This window comes from Gracilinanus agilis, chromosome 2 (assembly GCF_016433145.1).
Source record: "Gracilinanus agilis isolate LMUSP501 chromosome 2, AgileGrace, whole genome shotgun sequence".
Lineage (NCBI taxonomy): Eukaryota > Metazoa > Chordata > Mammalia > Didelphimorphia > Didelphidae > Gracilinanus > Gracilinanus agilis.
The window spans coordinates 437,750,240-437,771,874 of record NC_058131.1 but is presented as its reverse complement, the minus strand read 5'-3'; the positions used below and the strand labels follow the sequence as shown (position 1 = coordinate 437,771,874).

The 21,635-nt window shown below is 36.1% G+C and overlaps 1 protein-coding gene across 1 annotated transcript in view; it reads right to left on the bottom strand.

Moving 5' to 3' along the window:
• Positions 1 to 21,635, bottom strand: part of JAG2 (jagged canonical Notch ligand 2) — a 148,596-nt gene that overhangs the window by 80,528 nt on the left and 46,433 nt on the right. Inside the window, exon 3 of the mRNA XM_044664728.1 lies at positions 1,821 to 1,875. Coding sequence (XP_044520663.1) covers positions 1,821 to 1,875 — 55 coding nt within the window. The remainder of the gene's footprint in view (positions 1 to 1,820; positions 1,876 to 21,635) is intronic.

The window sequence follows — 21,635 nt, the reverse complement described above, 5'->3', positions numbered from 1 at the left end:
TTTAGATTTTTAAAGGGCCATTAGGGAAAAGGTTGCCTTCTAATTCCATCAAGTCTGCCTAAGGAACTTCTTAAAACTTCTAGGGGGCAGCAGCAGGGTGGCTCAGTAGATTGAGAGCTAAGCCTAGAGATGAGAGGTCCTGGGTTCAAATTTGACCTCAGACTCTTCCTAGCTGTGTAACCCTGGGCAAGTCACTTAACCCCCATTGCCTAGCCCTGACCACTCTTCTGCCTTGGAATTAATACATAGTATTGCTTCTAAATCAGAAGGTAAGGGTTAAACAAAACACCTCTAAAAGGGGAAATAAAAACTCTCTTCTAATTCCATCAGGTTTCAGTGAAGGATTTCTCCATGTTATATTTAAGATTTTAATAGCGCTACAACCTGCTCCCTGATATTGTGATTTTTATAAGATAGTACAATGGAAATTTAATTAATATGGAGTATCCTAAATAAACCTCTACTATACTTTTCTCACTTCGGCTAAACATTTGCTAGGCCCAGCAAATCAAAGGAGGTACTTTCTATATATATGTTTATATTCCCAAATATGGACAGCTCTTGGTTAACTTGGAATATGGTCCTTTCAGATGCCTCACCTAATGTCTCACAACAGAGTTTCTGTTACATTCATGTGGCACTTTCTTAAGGAAATGAAAATTAAGTCTTCTCTGACTTCATGATGACCTAAGCCCATCATAGTTGATGGGCCTGGAGATTACACTTACCTCCTCCCCACTCCCCAAATATATAGTTACACAATTCAACCAATGGTAATTATCACCTATATTGTTGGTAGCAAAGTGTTCCCTTAACTAAAAAAAAAAAAAAGCAAAAACAAGAAAAAAACTACCACTCTGCCCAGAAAAGGCTGGTCCCAACAAAGCTTCTAGAAGTAACAGAAGAATTGAAGTTGATAGAAATTGGCTCTTAATGCCCTAGGCAACCTCAAGCTCACCCAAATTGTTTTGTCATTGATTGTACTGACATTTTGAATGTGCCCCAGGTGAAATACTATATTTCTTAGAATTGGTGAAAAAACAATCTGTTTTCTGTGAAAATTCCTTTTGGTTTCTGTGCAACAAGAAGGCACCTTAACTTTCTCCAATTACATACTGTGAATTCATCAGGTTGGCTGGTGTAATCATCAATAATTAATCCTTATCAGTTTATCTCACTATACCCTATACCTGTATTGGTGAAAACATGGCACACATGCCCCGGCATGCCAGAAGGGGCTGCTCCATTCCCTCTCCAAAGTGCTTGAGAACATTTTTCACAAGCCCTGTCCCTCTGCCCAAGAGGCCAATGCAAGCACTTCCTCCCTCTGCTCTCTGGGGGAGAGGAGGGAAGAGAGGGAGAAGGAGAGAGAGACAGAGAAACAGAGAGAGTGATTGTGTGTGTGTGTGTGTGTGTGTGTGTCACACAGGCAGTCTGAAGGTGCAGTTTGGGCATGTGATCTCTGAAAGGTTTGCCAATGCTGCTCTATATGATACTTTCAAAGAATAATTTAACTATAGGAACCTCTTGAGACCTCATCATCCAACCACAACCTCAGTCTGCACAAGACACACCCCTCAACAACTTTGTGCCTCTGCTGAGTTGTGAAGGTTGGGAGACAGGAAGCAATCCACTCCCAGCTATCTTGGGAGAGAAACAAAATAACTTCTCACTCTATTACTTGGTGAAGACCAAACTAAACTCACCCTTTCCCAAATCCTAGTTTTAGGGCCCAATCCCAGTCCTGCCTCCCTCCTCATAACCCTTGCACTGACACAAGTCATCCTATCAAGAGACTCTCATTTTGGGCAAATACTCACCATTTTGAGTGCCGTTATCCCAATCCCAGGCCTCCACTATCAGAGTGAATGAGCGCTGGAAACAAAGAGAGAGAACTAGTTAAATGTAGCTGATTTGGCTTAGACCCCAGAGATTGATAACTTTAATTTCTACTTCATTCCATCCAATTAATTTCTGACTACATGCTGTGGGCAGGGATCTCAGCTGGGGAACATGGAGATTCCATATGATATAGCTGAAAACAACTCTGGACTTGGATTCAAGAGACTTGCAATAGAAACACAGGTTTTCCAGGGGATGTGACAACACAAAATCACTTTCTCTGGTCCTTAGTTTCCTCCTTTGTAAAATGGGAATACTTGTACTAGGATTGTTGTGAAGAAAATAATTGTGAAACCTTATGAATTACTTATTCATGCAATTACATTTTACATAATAACTATTATGAAAACCAGTTCACACTACTCAGAGTTCCTAATCTAGGGAGAGAAAAAGAAAATTATAATATAAGACAGAGTATGAGAATGGACATGAAATAATGCTGTTGGTATTCAGTGATGGCTTATAGCTATGGAAGGGAATAATCGAGGAAGTATTCATGGAAAAGATAACTTTTGTGATATACTTTGGAAGACAGGACTTTGACAGATGGGGAATGGAGCAATTTCAGGCAAAGGAAACAGTATGTACAAGGGTGTGGAACAAGAAGGAAGAAGGATAGATGCAGGGGTGACAAGTGATCTAGTCTGGCTGAGCCAGAACGTAATAGGAGATGCAGTCAGTGACGCAGGGCAAGATTGTGGAGGGCATCAAATACCACGATCCTGTAGAGAAAGGGGGGCTAGAAAAGATTTCTAAGTACAGAACTGACATGGTCAGAGTTGTACATAAAAGATCCCACTTCTATAGCTCAAAGACTTACAAAATGCTTTTCTCACAACAGTTCTGGTATTATTACCCACATTTTACAGCTGAGGAAAGAATTTGAGAGATTAAAGGACTGGATCATTGCCACAGAGCTAGTAAGTGTAGAAACCTAGAAGAGAATTTAGGTCTCCTAACTTCAACTCCAATGTTTCCCATCATATTCAACAAAGATTCACAACTCTCTCCTAGTTCTCTTCCCACCCCATGAGACAACTCTTCAGTTTCCTTCCCTTCATCCAGGTCATTACCAACAATAGTGGGTATATTTTCCAGGACTCCATCTTCATGTATAATCTGTTGCCAAGTCTTTTCACTTCCATCTTCAGGATATCTGTCATAAATCCCCCTTTTATCTTCTGACATTGCTACAACCCTGGTGCAACTCATCATCACTTTATATGGGGACTACAGCAACAGCTAACTGGTTAGTCTTATTCCCTTCTCTCCCCACTCTGATCTATCCTCCTCTCAGCTATCAAAAATCTTCCTAAACACAGATCTGGTCATATCACTCTCCTATTCAACAAATTCCAGTGTTCCCTATTACCTCCAAGATTAAATATAAAAATCCTCCAATTTGCATTTAAAATCCTGTCCCCTTTCTATTTTTCCAGTACCTAAATCCATAAAAGTGAATTGACATTGCAATCAATGGAGGTATACAAGGGATGACAGTAAGTTCCTATAGGAAATGGGTTTGAAAGATTGGACCTATGTGGTCCTCACATGGCGTACCACAAACTATGACTAGATCTTATTCTCTGGGTGGAACCCAATTTGAATTAGATTTTAGCCTATAGGCTTTCCTCTTTTCTATCTTCCTCCTCCCTCCCTACCCCTGTCCCAATCTATACAGGCGTGGACTAAGAACTGGAGAATTTGGAAGGCAGATAGGAATTGCTGGGGCCTGAGAAAATATAATCTGAGGATAAGGGGACAAGGCACAGAATTAGCCAGCAGGGGCTCTTGAAACACAGGATTAATAAGAAAGCAATACATGGCTAGGCTATGGGATAGTTAGTAAAACTGACCCTTCATGTCTAGCACCAGACCAGTAGGGACCTTTCAACTCCATCCAATTCTAAGATTACATCCCCTAAAAGCTTTTGCCCCATTTGGATCATCCAAAGTGCATCCTTTTGGAGAGAAGGAATATAATTTGTTAGGAGTTAGTAGCTATCCTTTCAATAACTTTTATATGGCTAATTTTGGGTGGGCCCAAATGGAAAACCCTAAGAGTTGCCTGAACCACTCCATATAGTTGATACCAAACAACAAAGGGTCCCTAGACAAGTAAAAGCTATTTCTTCCCTAGTGATGGCGACTGAAGAAAGCTGAAGGATATCATTATTCCAATTTCTCTCACCACAATCCCATATGATTTATCAGGAAGGCAGAAAGACATTATCTGGCAGTTTATGGTGGGCTATAGGAGCAGTTTGGAAAGGAGTCCAATCTATTCTGCCTTCTTTTTCCTCCTACTGCTACCTTATGGGGGGGGGGGGGGAGCAGAAATCTAGAGGCTTCCCTTCTCTGAGAACACCAATATACGCTGATGACATGATATTGACTAGAACTCATGAGATCACAGTGGCTAAAGCCCTAATAAGATAGTGCCCCATAAAAGAAACAAGGAATAGGAAATCAATAAAGTCCTAAGGAAATCCAGATTAAAACTCTTCAGTCAAATTCTAGGGAATCTAGTAGAGAAGGAGAAACCAGAGGATTCCAGAAACCAGTCCAGGACAAACTAACATTCACCTTCCTATAGTCTAAGAAGGAATGCCAAAAACTTATTGGATTCTAAGTTTTGAAGAACTCACATTCTCTTTCTGGCTTCTATTATTAAATGGAAACAGTACATTTAAAATCATACTTGTCTAGGTCCCTTCACAAAGAGGTGACAACTATGCTAGAGGTTGATACTTCTGGGAGGTGTCTCACTTTCTAATAGCCTGAATAAGGTGAAATTGTCACTATATAGCTATTTTGAATGTGTATTTACTTGGGAAAAAAAAGGATTTACTAGTAGACGATGATGATCTTTAGTTCTAGATAAAAATGGGTTACGAGTCCTTATTTAGCCCTTATGGAAGAAGGGGAGACTCAAAGGGACAAATATTTGGTTATAATTTCTCTGATGTGATTTCTGGGGTGATGGTGTCCAATGGTGTGATCTAGGGAATATTGAGATCCTAGGACAGGTTGCAATTAAGAGCTTTATCACCTTTTAGCCACAGATGACCTTAATATATACAGAATTATTGACTATGCCAGAGGTATCAAACTATGCAATAGCTTTGATGTTTCTAGTATTGCTTTTGCACATTTTCTCCTATTTTTCTCAATCCATCAAAGAGTTATTAAAATTCTGAATTGTGTATCTATTTTGCTTTTATTATCTTTTTTAATTTATCTTTTTAATTTTTTTTTCATTCTTTTTTTCTCCTAATACATCTTCTACTAGACTCCTCATATCCAGAAAATAGTGTTATCTTGTAAGAGTACTAAAGATATTTAAGTGGTGGAAGGTGTTCTGGATGACCCTGAGGACTTTACCACCAAGGAGTGGAATGTGGAGAGAACAATATCCTAATCCTGCTTCCCAAGCATATTAGATTAGTTTTTCCTAGAAATGCAACAAAGCTATCCCAGGGACTTGCTTGGCCTGGAGATTAAGGTTCAAGCTATGCCTCCCTTGATAGCAGAGGTACCTATGCGTGTGTTGACATGGCTTCCTTAATAACCAAATAGCATGAAAAAGCCCACCCATATGGAATCTAGAACAGCAATGTTAGACAATGATTATCTGTGAAAACTTGGCTACTCTCAACAATGCAATGATCTGGGACAATCCTGAAAGACTTATGATGGGGAAGAGAACTTTAGAGAAAGAACTGTTGGGAGTCATCTTTCACATCAGTGTATCTTTGGTTTTATTTTGCGGTTTTGGTTATGTATGAGTGTGCTCTAACAACAATGACTAATATGGAAGTGTGTTTTGCATGACAATAAAATTTTAAAAAAAATAACACACGAAACGGAGCTGACAAAAAATTATCTCCCCACTTATAGTCAGTCTCTCTCCCTTCACCAAACCATCTGCCATATGGTTCTCAAATTAATATTTCCAAAGCACATTTCTAATCATGTAATGCCCTATCTCTTTCATTATGAAATGCAAACAACTACAAATAGCCTTTAAAGCACTTCAAAATCTGGCTTCAGTCTGTCTTCCTATAGTGTCTGGCCTGATTTCACTTCATCCTTCAATGATGCACTCTAAATTTAAGACAAACTTGTCTACCTGATATCTCATATCCTGCCTCTTAGAAATTCCTTAGAGCTCAGCTCAGGAGCCACCTTCTGGATGAGCTAATATTCAGATCCTAGTCATCTCCCTATTATCTCTGGGAAATTACCTATTTGGTAATAAAGTTTGGATTTACTTATCTGTATGTGTGTTGATCCACACCTCTATATATAAAGCCAAGAGTCATTCCCCAGTGGATAAATATGAATGGTTCTCTCAAAACAAATTACAAACAACCATACAAAATAATGCTCCAAATCACCAATAGAAAGAGAAATGGCAAAGATAATAAGAGATGGGGATAGTTAAGGCTATAAAGTTCGTGGAAAGATAAGAATATCATTGGTGGAGGCAATGAATTGGTCCAAACATTCTGGAAAACAATTTTGGATTATATCTGAAAAATGAGCAAAAAGAACATCCTCTTTAACTTGGTGATAACTGTACCAGGCATGTATTAAAACTCACAGAAGTCTAAGTTACAGGATAAGGAGTTCTAAAAAGAAAAAAATACTTAAAAGCAGTATCTTTTATTGAAGAAAACAAAAACAAAAAAACCTGAAACAAAATAAAGAATTGCTGAACAAAATGCTATCTTAACATAACAGAATATTATTACAACATAAAAATGGGATGGATTTGAAATGATGCAAAGTAACATGAGTGGAATCAGAATAACAGTTTATATAATGACTACAATAGCATTAAGGAAACAAAGTTTGAAGGACTTCCAAAATTTTGATTAATGAAATGATCAATCATGATTCCAGAAAACTATAATGAAACACGCTTCCATTTCCTGGTAGGAATGATGTCAATATGTTTTTGCTTGACAATGTACAATGAATCCCTTTTGGGGTTGAGGGGAAGATGTGGAGAATTATAGGGGAAACAAATGGCTAGTAATAGTGATGCCAAAAAACATGAATGTAACATTTATAAAATACCCAGTTGAGAACAGAATGAAGTTCAGAAGAAGACAGAAGAAAAGCAGAGCGATTTTGGTGCTAACCCGTTCTATATAATATCTTCTTTTAAAATAGACATAATAGAAATTCATAGTTTCGTATACAATTCCTTTTCTGTTTTAAAAAAAATTTTTTACTTGCTTATTGAAATGTTTGTTTACTGATGCTTAAGTTCATAAAAAAAGAATCGAAAAAAAGTTTAAATGGCTAAAACATTCTTATCCTTTGACTCAGACATCTAGCTAATTATATATTCCAAAGGATAAAACTAGAAAGATTTTCACCAAAATAGTTAATAGTAGCAGTTTTCTGGAGTAGATATAAAAACAAAGTAGATTTCCACTCAAACTTAAGGATAGCTAAACAAACTGTCTATACATGAATGTAATAAAATTTTGTCATAAGAAAATATGAACATGAATATCTGAAAAATATGGGAAGATTTATTCAAACTGCTTTAAAAAGGAGAATAAAAAGCAGTACACAAAATCGCATAACTTGAAAAAGCAAAAGGGAAACAAATTTGTATACACATAATGAAATTAAGTTTGATACCACAAAAGAGTTGAAAAAGCACATTCTCTCCTTATTATTGTAAAGGTGGTGAATTATGAGCAGAAATCTGAGAAATCTGCTCTCGAGATTCTGTTTCTGCATCTGATTCTCTTTCTATACTTCTTTCTTTGGGGAATCTTGTGGATTTAGTTATCATTTCTTTGAAAATATCTTCCAAATTTTATGTCTTTTTGTCCTTGGTCCTCTTCTCTTCTGATCTATTAGCTCCCAAGGATTTAATTACCACAGATGATTCTCCAATCTATCTTCCTAATCTTTCTGCTGACTACCAATATCACATCTCCAACTGTTTTTCAAATATCTCAAATTGGTTGCCCATCCAGTAGGTATTTTAAACTCAACATGTCCAAAATAGAACTCATTATCCTTCCTTCTAAACCTCCCTCACCTCCTAATCTTCCTCACTGTCAAGGCCACCACCATCCTCCCAGGTCTCCAGGCAGGCTGTCATCCTCAGCTCCTCATTATGTCTCACCCCCTCCTATATTCAATCTATTGCCAACATCTGTTGATTTTGCCTTTGCAATATCTCTTGAAGTTACCTTCTTTCTCTCCTCTGATACTAACACCAGCCTGATACAGGGCCACTATCATCTCATGCTTGATTTAAATTACAATATAAATCATTTATATTACAATAACTGGATGGAGGGTTTGGCTGCTCCAACTCTTTCCATATTTCAATACATTCTATTCTGCCACCAAAGTGATTTTCTTAAAGTGCAGGTCCAACCATATCACCCCCTACTCAAACTTGTGGTCCTTTGTCACTTCCAAGAACAATTACAACATCCTTCACTTCACATTAAAGTCCTTTATTAGTTGGCTCCACATATCCACCAGTTTTCACGTAGCTTATTACTCAATATATTCTCTTGAATATAGTGACCCTGGACGCCTTGCTGTTTCACATTCCATTTCTTAGTTCTAGGGTTGGTTTTTTTTTTTTTTCTGGTTATATCCTCATGCTTGGAAATTCTTTTCCTCCTCATATTTGCCTCCTGGAATCCCTGCTTTCCTTCAAGTCATATCTCATATTCTACATGGCACCTTTCCTACAACCCTCTCAATTCAGCTGCCTTCTCTCTTTTAATTATTTCCTATTTATTATATGTATATATGTGTTTACGTATGTATCTCTCTGGACTGCCTTTTGCTTTTTTTGTTTCCTCAGCTCTTAGCATAGTGCCTAGCAAAGAGTAGATATTTAATAAATGCCCACTGACTAACTGACTCCTAAAATGCAGACTCCTATATGTCCCAACAATATCTATAATACAATTAGTCTATTTCCATGGAAGGCATCATTGTTCTTCTAATCACTTGGGCCAAAATATCTTAATCACCTTCAGCTTCTCCCTCTATTTTATCCCTATATCTAATAAGTTGTTATAACTTATGAGAGATATTTTAGGGGTAGAATCAACTTCTCTCTCCTCCTTTCCATCTCCCTTGGGAATCCTTTGCTAATTTCCCTTAGCCTTTTCCCAATCTCTAATTTTTAGTGGTCTCCCTCCTCAAATTATCTTACGTTTACTTTTCTGTATATATGTTGGATTTTATAGTAGAATGTAAGTTTCCTGAGGACAAGAATAAATTCTCTCTCTCCCTCTCTCTGGCATAGCACTTAATATATAAGTATTTACTAAACAGAATTGAGCTTTGAAGTATAGGATATAAGAAGAGCAAAGGGTATTTCAGGTTTGAAGAAAGACCCAGGTATATAAAAGTACCAAGAGGCAAGAAAAATTTCTGAGTAGGAAAATGACTAGAGAATGAAAATGGGAGGTAAAGACTGGAGGCAAAGAGACCAATGATAAGTGCCTATTATAGACTTCTGTTAAAGTAACACATGATGGGACCTAGAGAGGTGGGTTTCCATAAATACTCTAGTTATGTTCTAGAACTATACCAGGAACAATGATTTAAAAAAAAAAACAACAAAGAGAAAATTGTTAGAAGTGACTCCTTAAAATCCAGGGCAGTGAAAGAATAGGCCAGAAAGGTCTGGAGGCCTTGATTAGAGACAAAGGCAGGAGAGGCATTCAAGCAGCCCAAGCCAGAACTACACAGCAAGGAATAAGGCTGGTTCCTGATCTGGAACTGTACAAAGAAAAAGAGATAGAGAAGGAAATGAGGTCAAAACATGAATGAGGCCAGCAGGAGCCTCAGCTGAGCTCAGAAATTCCAGCAGATGGGGCTGAGTCTTAACCACCATAATTCACTATAAAGGGGAGAAAACATTAGAATATGATAATCCAAAGGCAAAAGATAAAGGTATAAAACACAAATAACTTATCCTACAAAGCAGAGTATAATCTTACAGGGACAAAATTGGGTTTTAACAGGAAAGACTTTTGAATATTTCTCATAAAAAAGACTAGAGTTGAATAGAACCTTGAAATTGCAAACACAAGAGAAACTCAGAAAGGTAAATATATTTGAGCAATAAGAAAGGAATTAATGATGAAAGAGTGTTTATATATTTAATAGGGAGAGAAGAAATGTGCCTTTTCAGAATCCCACTGGCTTCTAGGGACACAGAGTGAATAAAGGAAGACAAAGGAATTGGGGTTGGCTTGGTTCCATATTTTTGTTTTTATGGGAAGAAAGAAAGGAGGGAATAAACTAAAGATAAAGTGTGAGGGAGAAAGCTATTTCTCATAAATGAAACAGAATTTTTCTCCTGCTTCATTTTCATTTTATTCTTGCCCGTTCTTCTCATAACTGAAACAGGCTCAAGGGGGAGACTATACGAACATATAAAGAAGGGATTAGTAGAGAGAGCATGTTGTGAATCATACTTGTATATGAACTGAGCAAAAGAGAGTTAAACATACAACTGCAAATAATATGATGTAGAAATACATTAGATTCAGCAGGGTAACTAACAAACAAAGAGAAAGAAAGAAATTACATAAACTTGGGGAGAGAACAATCACAAGCAAATTAAACTTTAATTTCAGGGGGTAGATAAGAAAGGAGAGGGTGTCAAAAGGATGAGACAGAAATTGTGAGAACCAGTGATAAGAGTCCAGTGTAGGGGAAGAGAAAAGGTATCAGAGTACTTCAATTATGAATTACTAGTGTTGATCACAATTCCATACTTATCAACTTCTCCATCACTTTATGGGGTGGTGTGTGGAGGGGGCAGGGTTGGAAAAGGAGGAAAAAATGATAAGAAGCTATGGTTATGGAGAAAATATAATTAAAAATCAGAACCATGATTCTGAGTAGGATGGAATCATCAATGAAATCAAGGAAGCATTTAGATTAGAAAGCAGAATATAACATTGTTGTTTATAAATATATATAGTCGAAACAGTCACATGGGGTTAAAATGAGGAACTAGAGTAGACTTTATTATACTTTCAACAAATCTTTTTTAAAAAGAGCAATCAAAATATCAGATAAGGCAATAGTAGAAAAAGGGCATAGTTGGTCCCATTGACGGTGAAATAATATCAATATTTAACATACATGCATAAAATATTATTGCACTTAAGTATTTCAGAAAAACAAATGGAATTAGACAATAGACAATAAAAATATAAGAGTTAGGCACTTCAAAGTACTTTTTTTCAGATTTAAAGAAATTAAGAACCTACAGAGAATTTTAGAAAAGTTATATCCACTAAATGAGAGAAGAAAGGAATTTATATACCCTCAGATATATGATACCTTTACAATTTTTTTCCATTTTGCATATACTGCTCTAACTAATTTTAATTCCATAAAACAAGATGCCCCCAGCTGAGTATCCCTGCTGTCCCCCACCCTTGATTTCCTGTCTCCTTTTGTGTGTTGTCTCCCCCTTTAGACTATAAATTCCTTAGGATAGAGATTGTTTTTATTTACTGTATCCCTAGTACTTAGCACAGTGCCTGGCACATAGTAGGTATTTAATAAATGTTTATTGGTTTCATTGGACTGGAAATTGATCATATGAAAAGACATAACACAATTCATAAATAATGCAAAATAGTAAAAGCATTTCATCTCTTTTACAGAAACATTTTTAACTCTTTCACACAATAAAAGTTATATTTAAAAGGGCCTTTGAAGAAAGTCTTCAAATTTAAAGAGATTTTTAAAAATTAGTTCTAAAGAATTAGTAGAAAAAAGAATACATCATAGAAACAATGTTGCTTTTTCAGGTCTTTTGTTTTTTTTAGTTTTATGCCCAATTCACTGATCAGACCTTTTCCTTTTTTATTATTGAAAATGTTTAGAGATATAAATTATTCTCAAGATTGCTGAAACTTTGGGAAAGCAGCCAAAGCAATCTTGGCAACATAAAACAAAACCCCCAAAAACTCAAAAATAGAACCCTGCCCCCAAATTATCTGAATTAATTGACAAACAAAACTAGTAACGGTTCTTTTAAAACTTCACTGAATAAACCAAAAAATAATTAATTTGTCCAAAGAGAGGAAACTCAAACTGCTAACTCAAAATAATAAACTAGAAATTACAAAGTGCTTTAAGATTTGAAAAATATATTCATTTTATCTTCACAACAACTCTGGGAAGTAGATGCTATTATTTCCATTTTGAAGCAGGCAAAGATTAAAAGTTACTTGCCTAGAATCTCACAGCTAAAAAGTGCTGAGGCTGAATCTGAATTCAGATCTACCTGACTCTAGTCCAGTACTTTATTCACTTTACTTTATGTACCATATTGTGTTGTGGTAAATAAAAGATGTGTCAGAAAATAAAGAAAATTGTTTAAAACAAAATGTCCAAATATATGCCAAGAAAACTAATAAAATGATATGTATTCATATTTATAAAATATAAATATATAACTATAAATTACCAGAAAAATAGAGAGTGTTAAACAACTTAATTTTAGAAAAAGAAGTTGGATAGACCATAAAGAAAATCCCAAGGAAAAAATCTACATGCAGAAAATTTTACAGGTGATTTCTACCAAACATTTAAAAAGCAACTAATTTTATATAAATTGTCTGCAGGAATAGGAAAAGATGACCTCCTATCAAAATCTTCTAGGAAAAATACAGTTCAGATACCTAAGTCAAGGAGAGATAAGTCAGAGAATGAAAATTATAGACAATACTTCTGAGGAATATTGTTGCAAAAATACTGAAAAAAATGTTAACAAAGCTAAAACAACATATTAAAAATTTTACAACATGATCAGCCCAGATTTTCACAACCAGGAATTCAGGGTTGATTTGATATTAAGAAAACTATAAACATAATGGACCAAACTAATAATAAAACCAATAAAAACCACAAGATTATATCAATAGTTTACAGAATAAGTTTTTATTAAAATGTCCCTTTAATATGTTAAAAGCATTAGAAAATCAAGTCAACAAGAATTTTTCAAGTACTTACTATGAATCAGACACTGCTATGGGGTAAATATAGTCCCTGCCCTCAAAGAGTTCATAATCTAATGGAAACAACATGCAAACAACTATGTTCAAATAAGAAATATAAAAGATAACTGTAATATTAGGGGGAAGGTCTAATTGAAAAAACTGAGAAAAGCCTCTTATAGGTTATAGTTGAGACTTCAGGGAAGCCAAGAAGGGGAGAAAAGGAAGAAGAGCATTTTAAGGCATGAAGAACAAGTCACAAAGCATAGGAATAAATGGATCTTTCCTTATTATAGTAGCATTACCTATTTTAAACTAAGAGTTTTTATTATTTATAATGGAGAAATATTAAAGGCCATTCCAATAAGATCAGGGAAAAGACAGAGATATACATTGTTACAATTATTTAATTTTGTTCTAGAAATGATCATTATAACAAGATAAAAAGGTTAAGGGAACACAAGTAAAGCAACAAAATTAACATTTTTTGCAAGTAGTTTACTAAAGAACCCTATTGATTCAAATAAAGAATTAAGAGTAACAATTAACTTCAGCAAAGTAGCAGAATAGAAATTAAATCCACAAAACAGCTTTTCCATATTCAAGAAAGAAAAAGAAATTCCATTCAAAATAACTATAGAATGTACAAAATATCTAGAAATCTAATTATAAAGACAATGTAAAGGGAATTAGATTAAATATAGATAACTATGTCACATTTTAAACAATATGGGCATTAGAGAGGTGTAAAGTATGGGTTTGTAAAGAGGGATGGCAAAGGAAGGTTATTGCTGACACAAGAGTTCAAGAAAGGTTTCCTGAACTGTGCTCTTGGGAGTACAGATAGGAGTTCGAATGTAGTCCATTGTGGCTGAAGACTAAAGCACATGGAGGAGGATGAAAATGAATTAAAAGAGCAGACCATAAAGGATCCTCAATGCCAGTCAAAGGAGACCAAACTGAATCTATTGGTCAAAGGTATGTAAAAGATAACTCCATGATTTTTAACATAAGTGAATGCTAGTAGCACTTAGAGAAATAGTGAAATAGGAAACAGGTTTTGGGGGTAAAAATAAGCATCTCAGTTTTGAGAATGCTGAATTTGAAGTAACAACTTGAAATTCAAGTGGTGGTAGACTGTAGCCTAGAAATGTGTTTAGAAGTCTAGTCAGAACTAGAATAGAAAGAAACTGGAAGGTCATCTGCATAAGACTGGTGGTTAAAGCAAAGAGAGTAAATTAAAATGGTAAGGAACAATACAGAGAAGAGAAAGGGAACCAGGAAAGATATATTCAGGTCAAGGAGTCAGAAAGTCAATAAATAGCCAGCAAGAGAGGCAAAGAAAGGAGTGTTAGAGAGGCTAGAGGAGAACCATGAGTATGGAGGCATTTGAATTCTAGTAGGAGGATATAATCACTGTCAAAGGGCAAAAAGGGGGAAAGGATAAGTCATAGGAACTACAGTCATAAAGGATTAACCAATTTCAAGGAGAGAAAACAAAAGTTCCGAAGAAATGGGACTTGCTCAAGTGCCCTAAAGGCAGCAATTCCACCTCTCCACCCTATGGACTGTTGCCAGGTTCTCTGAGTTCATGCTTAGATACATGACTCCTTGATTCAGTGATCAAGAAGATATACGGAAAGCTAGCTTCAGGATTAGCTCAGGATAGGTTTTCTGGAGAGGGCTGGCTCAAAAATCCTGGGGAATTCGTGTCTGTGGTTTCATTGTTTTCTTTCTGCACTCAGCCCCTTAATAATGAACAGTATTATCCCTATTCTGTACATCAAAAAACTGAGATACAGCAATTCACTAACTTTAGGGACAGCATGGTATTAGAGCAAGATAGTACAGTGTAGTAACAATTCTTGCAATGGATTTAACTCGGGAGCCTAGGACTTTACTTCCCTTTCTGACATATATGTATACAAGTCACTTGAGATCTCTGAGTTTTACTACCAAAGTAGTACTAGTAAGGTTGTATTAGATGACCTCTAAGGTCCCCCTTCCAGATGTAGATCTGGGGACTTCTATCTCTATTTTCTCTTCTATAAAATCAGAATAATTTTTATTGTTTACTTGACAGCGATGTGGTGAGAAAAGTACTACAAAAAGGTGAGTTACTATTACTATTATTATTATTGTAACTAATGTCCGAGGTCTGATAAAGAGTGTCAAGCAATAGGATAGTCATTAAGTAAGGTTTGCTACACAGCCTAGATGTTCTTCACAAGGCACAAAAACCTGTCCATTTTCCCCAAAGCCACTCTAAGTAGGGGCAGGGCCACATCTTACTTCCTCTTTTAGGATAGACAGTAGGAGCAGGGAGAGAAGTTTAAAGTACAGGTATAGAAGCCAGAGCTTGCCCCTGGGAAAGGGAGTTGGTATGGGCCAGCTAAAGTGAGGAAATAACAGAATGTAATGAAACGAAGACCAAAGTTTGGCATGATCAAACTAATGGGTCAGAAAGCAAACAGGAACTTCCATAGGTGGGGTCCTGGGTCTGAGACCAAAGGGCAGGAAAGAAATCATTTGAGGCAGCTACCAAAGGGACCTCAATCAGAGATCAGGAGGAGTTAGATATTACTGTGCTAGCTCCAGTGGGAAAAACTGCAGAGATTTGCAGCTGGAATAAGCTATCTCAAAAGGACCTTAGGACAAGTAATTTTATATAGATATTAAAGAGACCAGTCAACAAGCATTTATTAAGTGTGTACTATGCTCTAGGAACTTGCTATCAGCCAGGTCTGCTCTATGAATCAGGGTAAAGGAGAGGGGGTCTTTGGCTAACAGAAGGCTCCTCTCCTTCATGAGGAATGACTCTGCTTCCTCAGGTTCTTCCTTTTGAACCTGCACACTTGAGTTCCTTATAGTAACCTCTAATTCCTCTGCCCCCTCAGTACTTGACATTTCTTTTCCTTTCCAATTCTGACTCAAGAGTTTGGTTCAACTCTACACTAAACTCTACTCTCAAATCTCTTGCTACATTGTCTTATTGCCATTGGTTCCTTGGCCAACTCCAATGCTGGATTACAAAGCTCCCTCTAATCTTACTCCTATGCTGCTGAAAAGAGTTGGAATTTAATGGAAAGAACACTGACTAAATCTAGAGATCCTGGGTTCAAATCCCACTTTTAGTCAAACTCCAGTGGCTTCCTATATTACCTTTAGAATAATCACAACTTGGCCCTAACCTGTCTTTCCCGCCTTATTATACAATTTCTTTTCCCATACTCTAAAATCAAATCAAACTGACCTATTTGCTGTTCCTTTCCCATGACACTTCAATTTCCCATCTCTGTGGCTTTGACCTGTCCATTACCCCTGTCCAGAAAGTACTGCCTCTTCACATGCTTCAAAACTCAGCTCAAGCATCACAGAAAGCCTTTCCTGATCCCACCAATATGTGCTTAGTCATTCACTGGCCAATTAAAGAGCTAACTCTACACTTCCTACTTAAAGTGAGGGTGATCCCACTTCAAGAAAATTTAATATGCAGGAAATAGTAAGAATTAGATAAGATAATGTTGGGGAGGATATGGCAAAATAGTGACACTAATGCATTGCTGGTGGAGTTGTGAATTGATCCAACCATTCTGGAAAACAATTTGGAATTATGCCCAAAGGGCTTTAAAATAATCCATACCCTCTGATCCAGCCATATCATTGCTGGGCTTATACCCCAAAGAGATAATAAGGAAAAAAACGTGTACAAAAATATTTATGGCCGCACTCTTTGTGGTGACAGAAAATTGGAAAATGAGGGGATGTCCATCGATTGAGGAATGGTTAAACAAATTGTGGTATCTGTTGGTGATGGAATACTATTGTGCTGAAAGGCATGATGAATTGGAAGAATTCCATGTGAATTGGAAAGACCTCTAGGAAGTGATGCAGAGTGAAAGGAGCAGAACCAGAACACTGTACACTAGGGCATAATCGAACATAATGGACTTCTCTACTGACAGCAATGCAATGATACAGGACAATTCTGAAGGACTTAAGAGAAAGAATGAATGTATGAATCATGTAACCACGGTAAAATATTCTAAAATAAATAAATATTTTTTAAAAGAATCAGATAAGATAAACTACAATCTCAAGGACAGTAGAAAATAACTATTTTCTCTACTGTTCATTAATATTCTGAATATTATGTTTAAATATTAACTAGAAACCTTATTTTCTTGCAGATAAATTAACTTAAATATCCTAGAAATGTATCATTTTCCCCAGATTTATATACATGGGAATAAAACACAAACCCTAGTCCATCTGCCCTAAAAAGACACATGGGTCTCATACAGAAATAGTTTACAAAATCAAAATAGGGTGATCATTACAGAAGGTGAACAATACAAAAAGGGATACAGCAGTTTCCTTTGAAGGGCAGGTAGGGTACTGGAAATAGCCCTGGACTAGAAGATAGGAGTCCTATATTTTTGGGTCACATCAATTCAACTAACATATATTAAGAGCTTACTACACTCAGGAGCCTGTATTCTGCACTGGAAATAGAAGAAGACACAAGAGTCTTGTCCTTGAGCATTCTAATATTCTATAGAGAGTTACACACAAACAAATGGTGGATTCAAGATAGAACATGATTAGGGTAAAGGAAAGTTCCAGACAAAAGCACCATAAGAAATTTGAAGAAGGGAGCTCACCCTTAGCTAAGAAGGAAGCAGGGGCTACCAAACTGAGGAAATATCACCTGAAAACAGAGATTTCAGCAGTCTGAGATAGAAGTGAGGAAACTCTTAACTCATTGTGGGGAGCCCTGGGCAAATCCCTTCCACTCTCTAGTCCTCTGATTCCTTCTCCATAGACTAAAGGGCTTGCACTATGTGGGTTGTCTTCCAATTTTAATATTCCATGAATCTTCAAGTAAGTCTCTTTAGGCAAAGATTCAGTATTACTCTGATAAGGGGTCACATGGAAAATATATTCTGGATGGCAGGAGAGCGAGTACTGACTAAGTGGTAGCAATCATTGCACAGGATACATGTAAAAGGGTAACACCCTCTTAGTTGCTTTACTATCAAAGACTCTGACCTATAAGGCCCATTGACTGTGCTTCACCTGTCCCTAGTGTTGCTCCTATTCATCCATATGGTTTTACCTGGTAGGGAAGGAGGGGCCACCCATACATGGCACAAGAGACTCAGTCCTTTCAAATCACTCCATTATCTTTGCCAAGAAAACCCTAAATGAAGTCATGAAGAGTTGAACACTATTGAAAGTGACTTAACAACAAAAACTATTATCTATTGTGACTTTTAGAGAATTATTTGTATTTTTGGTTATTTTTTTCAGCAGAAAAGCACTGCATTAAATAAGAAACATTTGTAACAGGCTCATTAAGTTTGGGGGTTAATCATTTTAAAATACATTCTGATACCAAAAAAGCAAAAAAAAAAAAACAAAAAAAAAAAAAAGAGAGAGACTCAGTCCTTTGAAAGGGGAGAGGTCTTTGCTCTCTTCCATATTCTGTCACCATGATACTGGGTTCCTTTAGGGAAGGATCACCTTGCTTTCTTTGTTTTATTCCTGTTTTGTTTTTAAGTTCTTCTAAGCATTTCCTTCAAGATTGCCTATGCCAAGCTCCTTATATTCCAGTTAAGTGTTAACCAATAAAAGCCCTGAGGTTATTTAAGAGGTAGAAAGTCTTCTAGAAAGCCTTTAGGACCTTGCCTCCAAGAGATATGGTATGATAAGTACAATATCTACTATGGTTATTTTTTCATGTAAACTATGCTTGTTGTTTTTACTTGGAAAGAAAAAGAAAAACTGTTAGTCAAGGGGCTAAGACTTGAACTCTGACAAGGCTTTCTGATTATCTAGGTCTCTACCACACAGGATGAGCTAATTCTGCCTTAAGAAGCAAGGAAACTACATGTAAAGCTTAATTGATCCAGGGGGCTAGAGCTTAAGCAGTTGAAACAGTTGTCAGGTCATTTAGGAATAAAAATATTATTATTTTTTATGTGCCCCCTCAAACTTTTGTAGATATCCCATTGCTAGGTGCTGACCAGAAGCGGTTCAGTATAAAGATGAGGAGAGCCTTCATTAATTTGAAATGTTGGACATTCCATGACTTTCATTTTCTTCCAAACCCAAACTTGAATTACCAGACTAATGTGAGTCAGAAATAGCTTACAACTTCCAAATCACAAGTCTTGAACTGCCTGCTGGACATGTTTCTGAATATCTATCCCATAAGCATCTAGCCTAGTATATGTATTTTTAAAAAAATAAATGAAGAAGCCATTTTGGTTCCTGGTAGTCACTTCACAAAATATCTATTCCAGAATTTTGGCAGGAAATAATTTTAAACTTATTAGTCTGTAGTTTCCAGGATCCATCCTATACTCTAATTTAAAAATTAAAGAGTGGATTATAAGAAGATGATGACATGTTAGGCTGTAGAGGGACCAGGATCACTTGCAAATACCCCTCGTGGGTTTAAAAATACAGCAGTCTAAAATGGAATAAGAATTATTTGGGAACTCTTCTACCCATTCCTGAAATCCATGGAATGACTCCATGCGTTTTTCCAAAGAAATGAAACAGCTAAAGTGAAAAGTAGAGCCAAAGGAAGCAAAAAAAGTAGCCTGAGCTAGAGGAGAGAAGGCAGCCCTGAAGTTCTAGCAACAGAAACCCAGTCCGAAGAGCAGCCACAAGAAGATACAGGAAGAATACACAGCAAAGTTCCAGGTGAGAGTCCAAAGTAGTTTTATGGCTAAAACCCATATAACAGAGAAAGGGCTCAGGAAATGGTTGGGCTGGGGCATCTTCAAGGTGATGGTGGGAGCCCAGAATAAGAGAAGTGCAAGTTCAGTGGCAGAAGCCATATTTGGGGTGTGGGGGGAGAAGAATACTATACTCTTATGTCCAGAGGGAATCCTCAGGCAAAGCCCAGCACCAGAACATTTCTAAAATCCCTTTGGCCACCATATTCAGATCCAAGCAGAAGTCTCCATCATTCAGTCACATAGTCTGGCCTAAATGAAGGCACCTCAATCTAGATAGTGAGGTTTCTGAGATGAGCAAACTGGAAAAAAATCTCCAAAATACCATGAAGGGGGCTGAGAGACACCCAGAAGATAAACCCTGAGAAGAAGAACCCTTTCCCCCACCAAATCCCAAGTAAAGTCTCATAGAAAAGAAAAATTCTTGGGTATAAGACTTACAAAAGTGGAGAAATTAAACAAGAGATATAAAACAGAACAGTCAATGTGTAAATATTTTTCTTTTTTTTATTCAAGAATATTTTATTTTTCCAATTACATGTAATAATAATTTTCAACATACTTTTTCCAAAATTTTGAGATCTAAATTGCCTCCCTCCTTCCCTTCTGTCCCACCCCTTTTCAAAGGATAAGCAATTTGATCTGGATTATACATGTATTATCATGCGAAATATACTTCTATATTGGTCATTATTGTGGGAGAGTACTCATATAAAACAAAAACTTGGTGTAAATATTGGAAAGAATTGATAGTTCAGAAAAATCCTAGAAAGCCTCACCTAGGAAATGACTGACCTGAAAATTAAAATGGGCTGGTCAGAAAACAAAGACTCAATAATAACTACAAGAAATAGCAAAACAAAATTAAAAGACTATAAAAAAGGGAAGAAAATATAATAAATAAACTTACTAAACAAAGAAGTCAAGGAGAAATAATCTAAGAATTATCAGGATCTGAAAATCATGAACAAAAAAAGTGTGGATACAATATTTCAGGAAATTGCAAATGGAAACAGTCCCCAAATTTCAGAACCAGAGGAAAAAGTGAAAATAAAAGAATCCATCATTCACCTACAAAAAGAAAATTCAACATGAAAATTACAATGAATGTCATGGACAAAATCCAGTGTTTCCAGGTCAAAGAAAAAATGTAGCAAATAGTCAAAAAGGAAAGAATTCAAGTACCAAGAAGCCACAATAAGGATTATATAAGACTTGACAGTTGCCCCTGAAAAGGAAAGGTGAAAGACTATTCCTAAAGGCAAAGAGAAAAGGTTCTAACTAAGAAACCTATCTGTCAAAACTAAGTATAATCCTGCTGAGGGAAAAAAAATTGACACCTTAACAGATTTCTTGATAAGAAAGTCAAAACTGAAAAGCCCAAGTGCCAATAAAGATATAAAAGGTACACATACTTCTTTAACTGGAAGAGAATATATAGAGATGAGTTGTTTACAAGTTAATAGATAAGAAAAAATGTCTTAGAATCCTAATGTCTTCAAGAAGAATAGTAAAAAATAATAGAGGGTTTGTGGGTGGTTTTGTTCTGATGATCCTGGGAGAAGACAAAAATGGGATGGGCATTATATTAAGAAAAAAATTAGGAAGATGAAGAGGGAGATCACTATAACAAAATAAAAGTGTATAAGATGAAGTAGACATAAAATATATATTTTTAATCCACTTTAATCGCTAATTAATTTTTCTTTTCCACATTTTAAGAGGTGTTTATGTCCTAATACACGCAACTATAAAAACATGAACAAATAAAAAAACACCCAAATTAGCATAATAGTAATTAGACATTCAGAAAATTAATGAAGAAATTAGTAAAAAAATAAAAAATCTTTAAACGACCATTGATAAATTGATAAATAAAACTAATAAATATTTTAAAAGCTAAAAACAGATTTTATAACTTCATTTTTTCAGCTTTCTAAAAAGTGACAAAAAT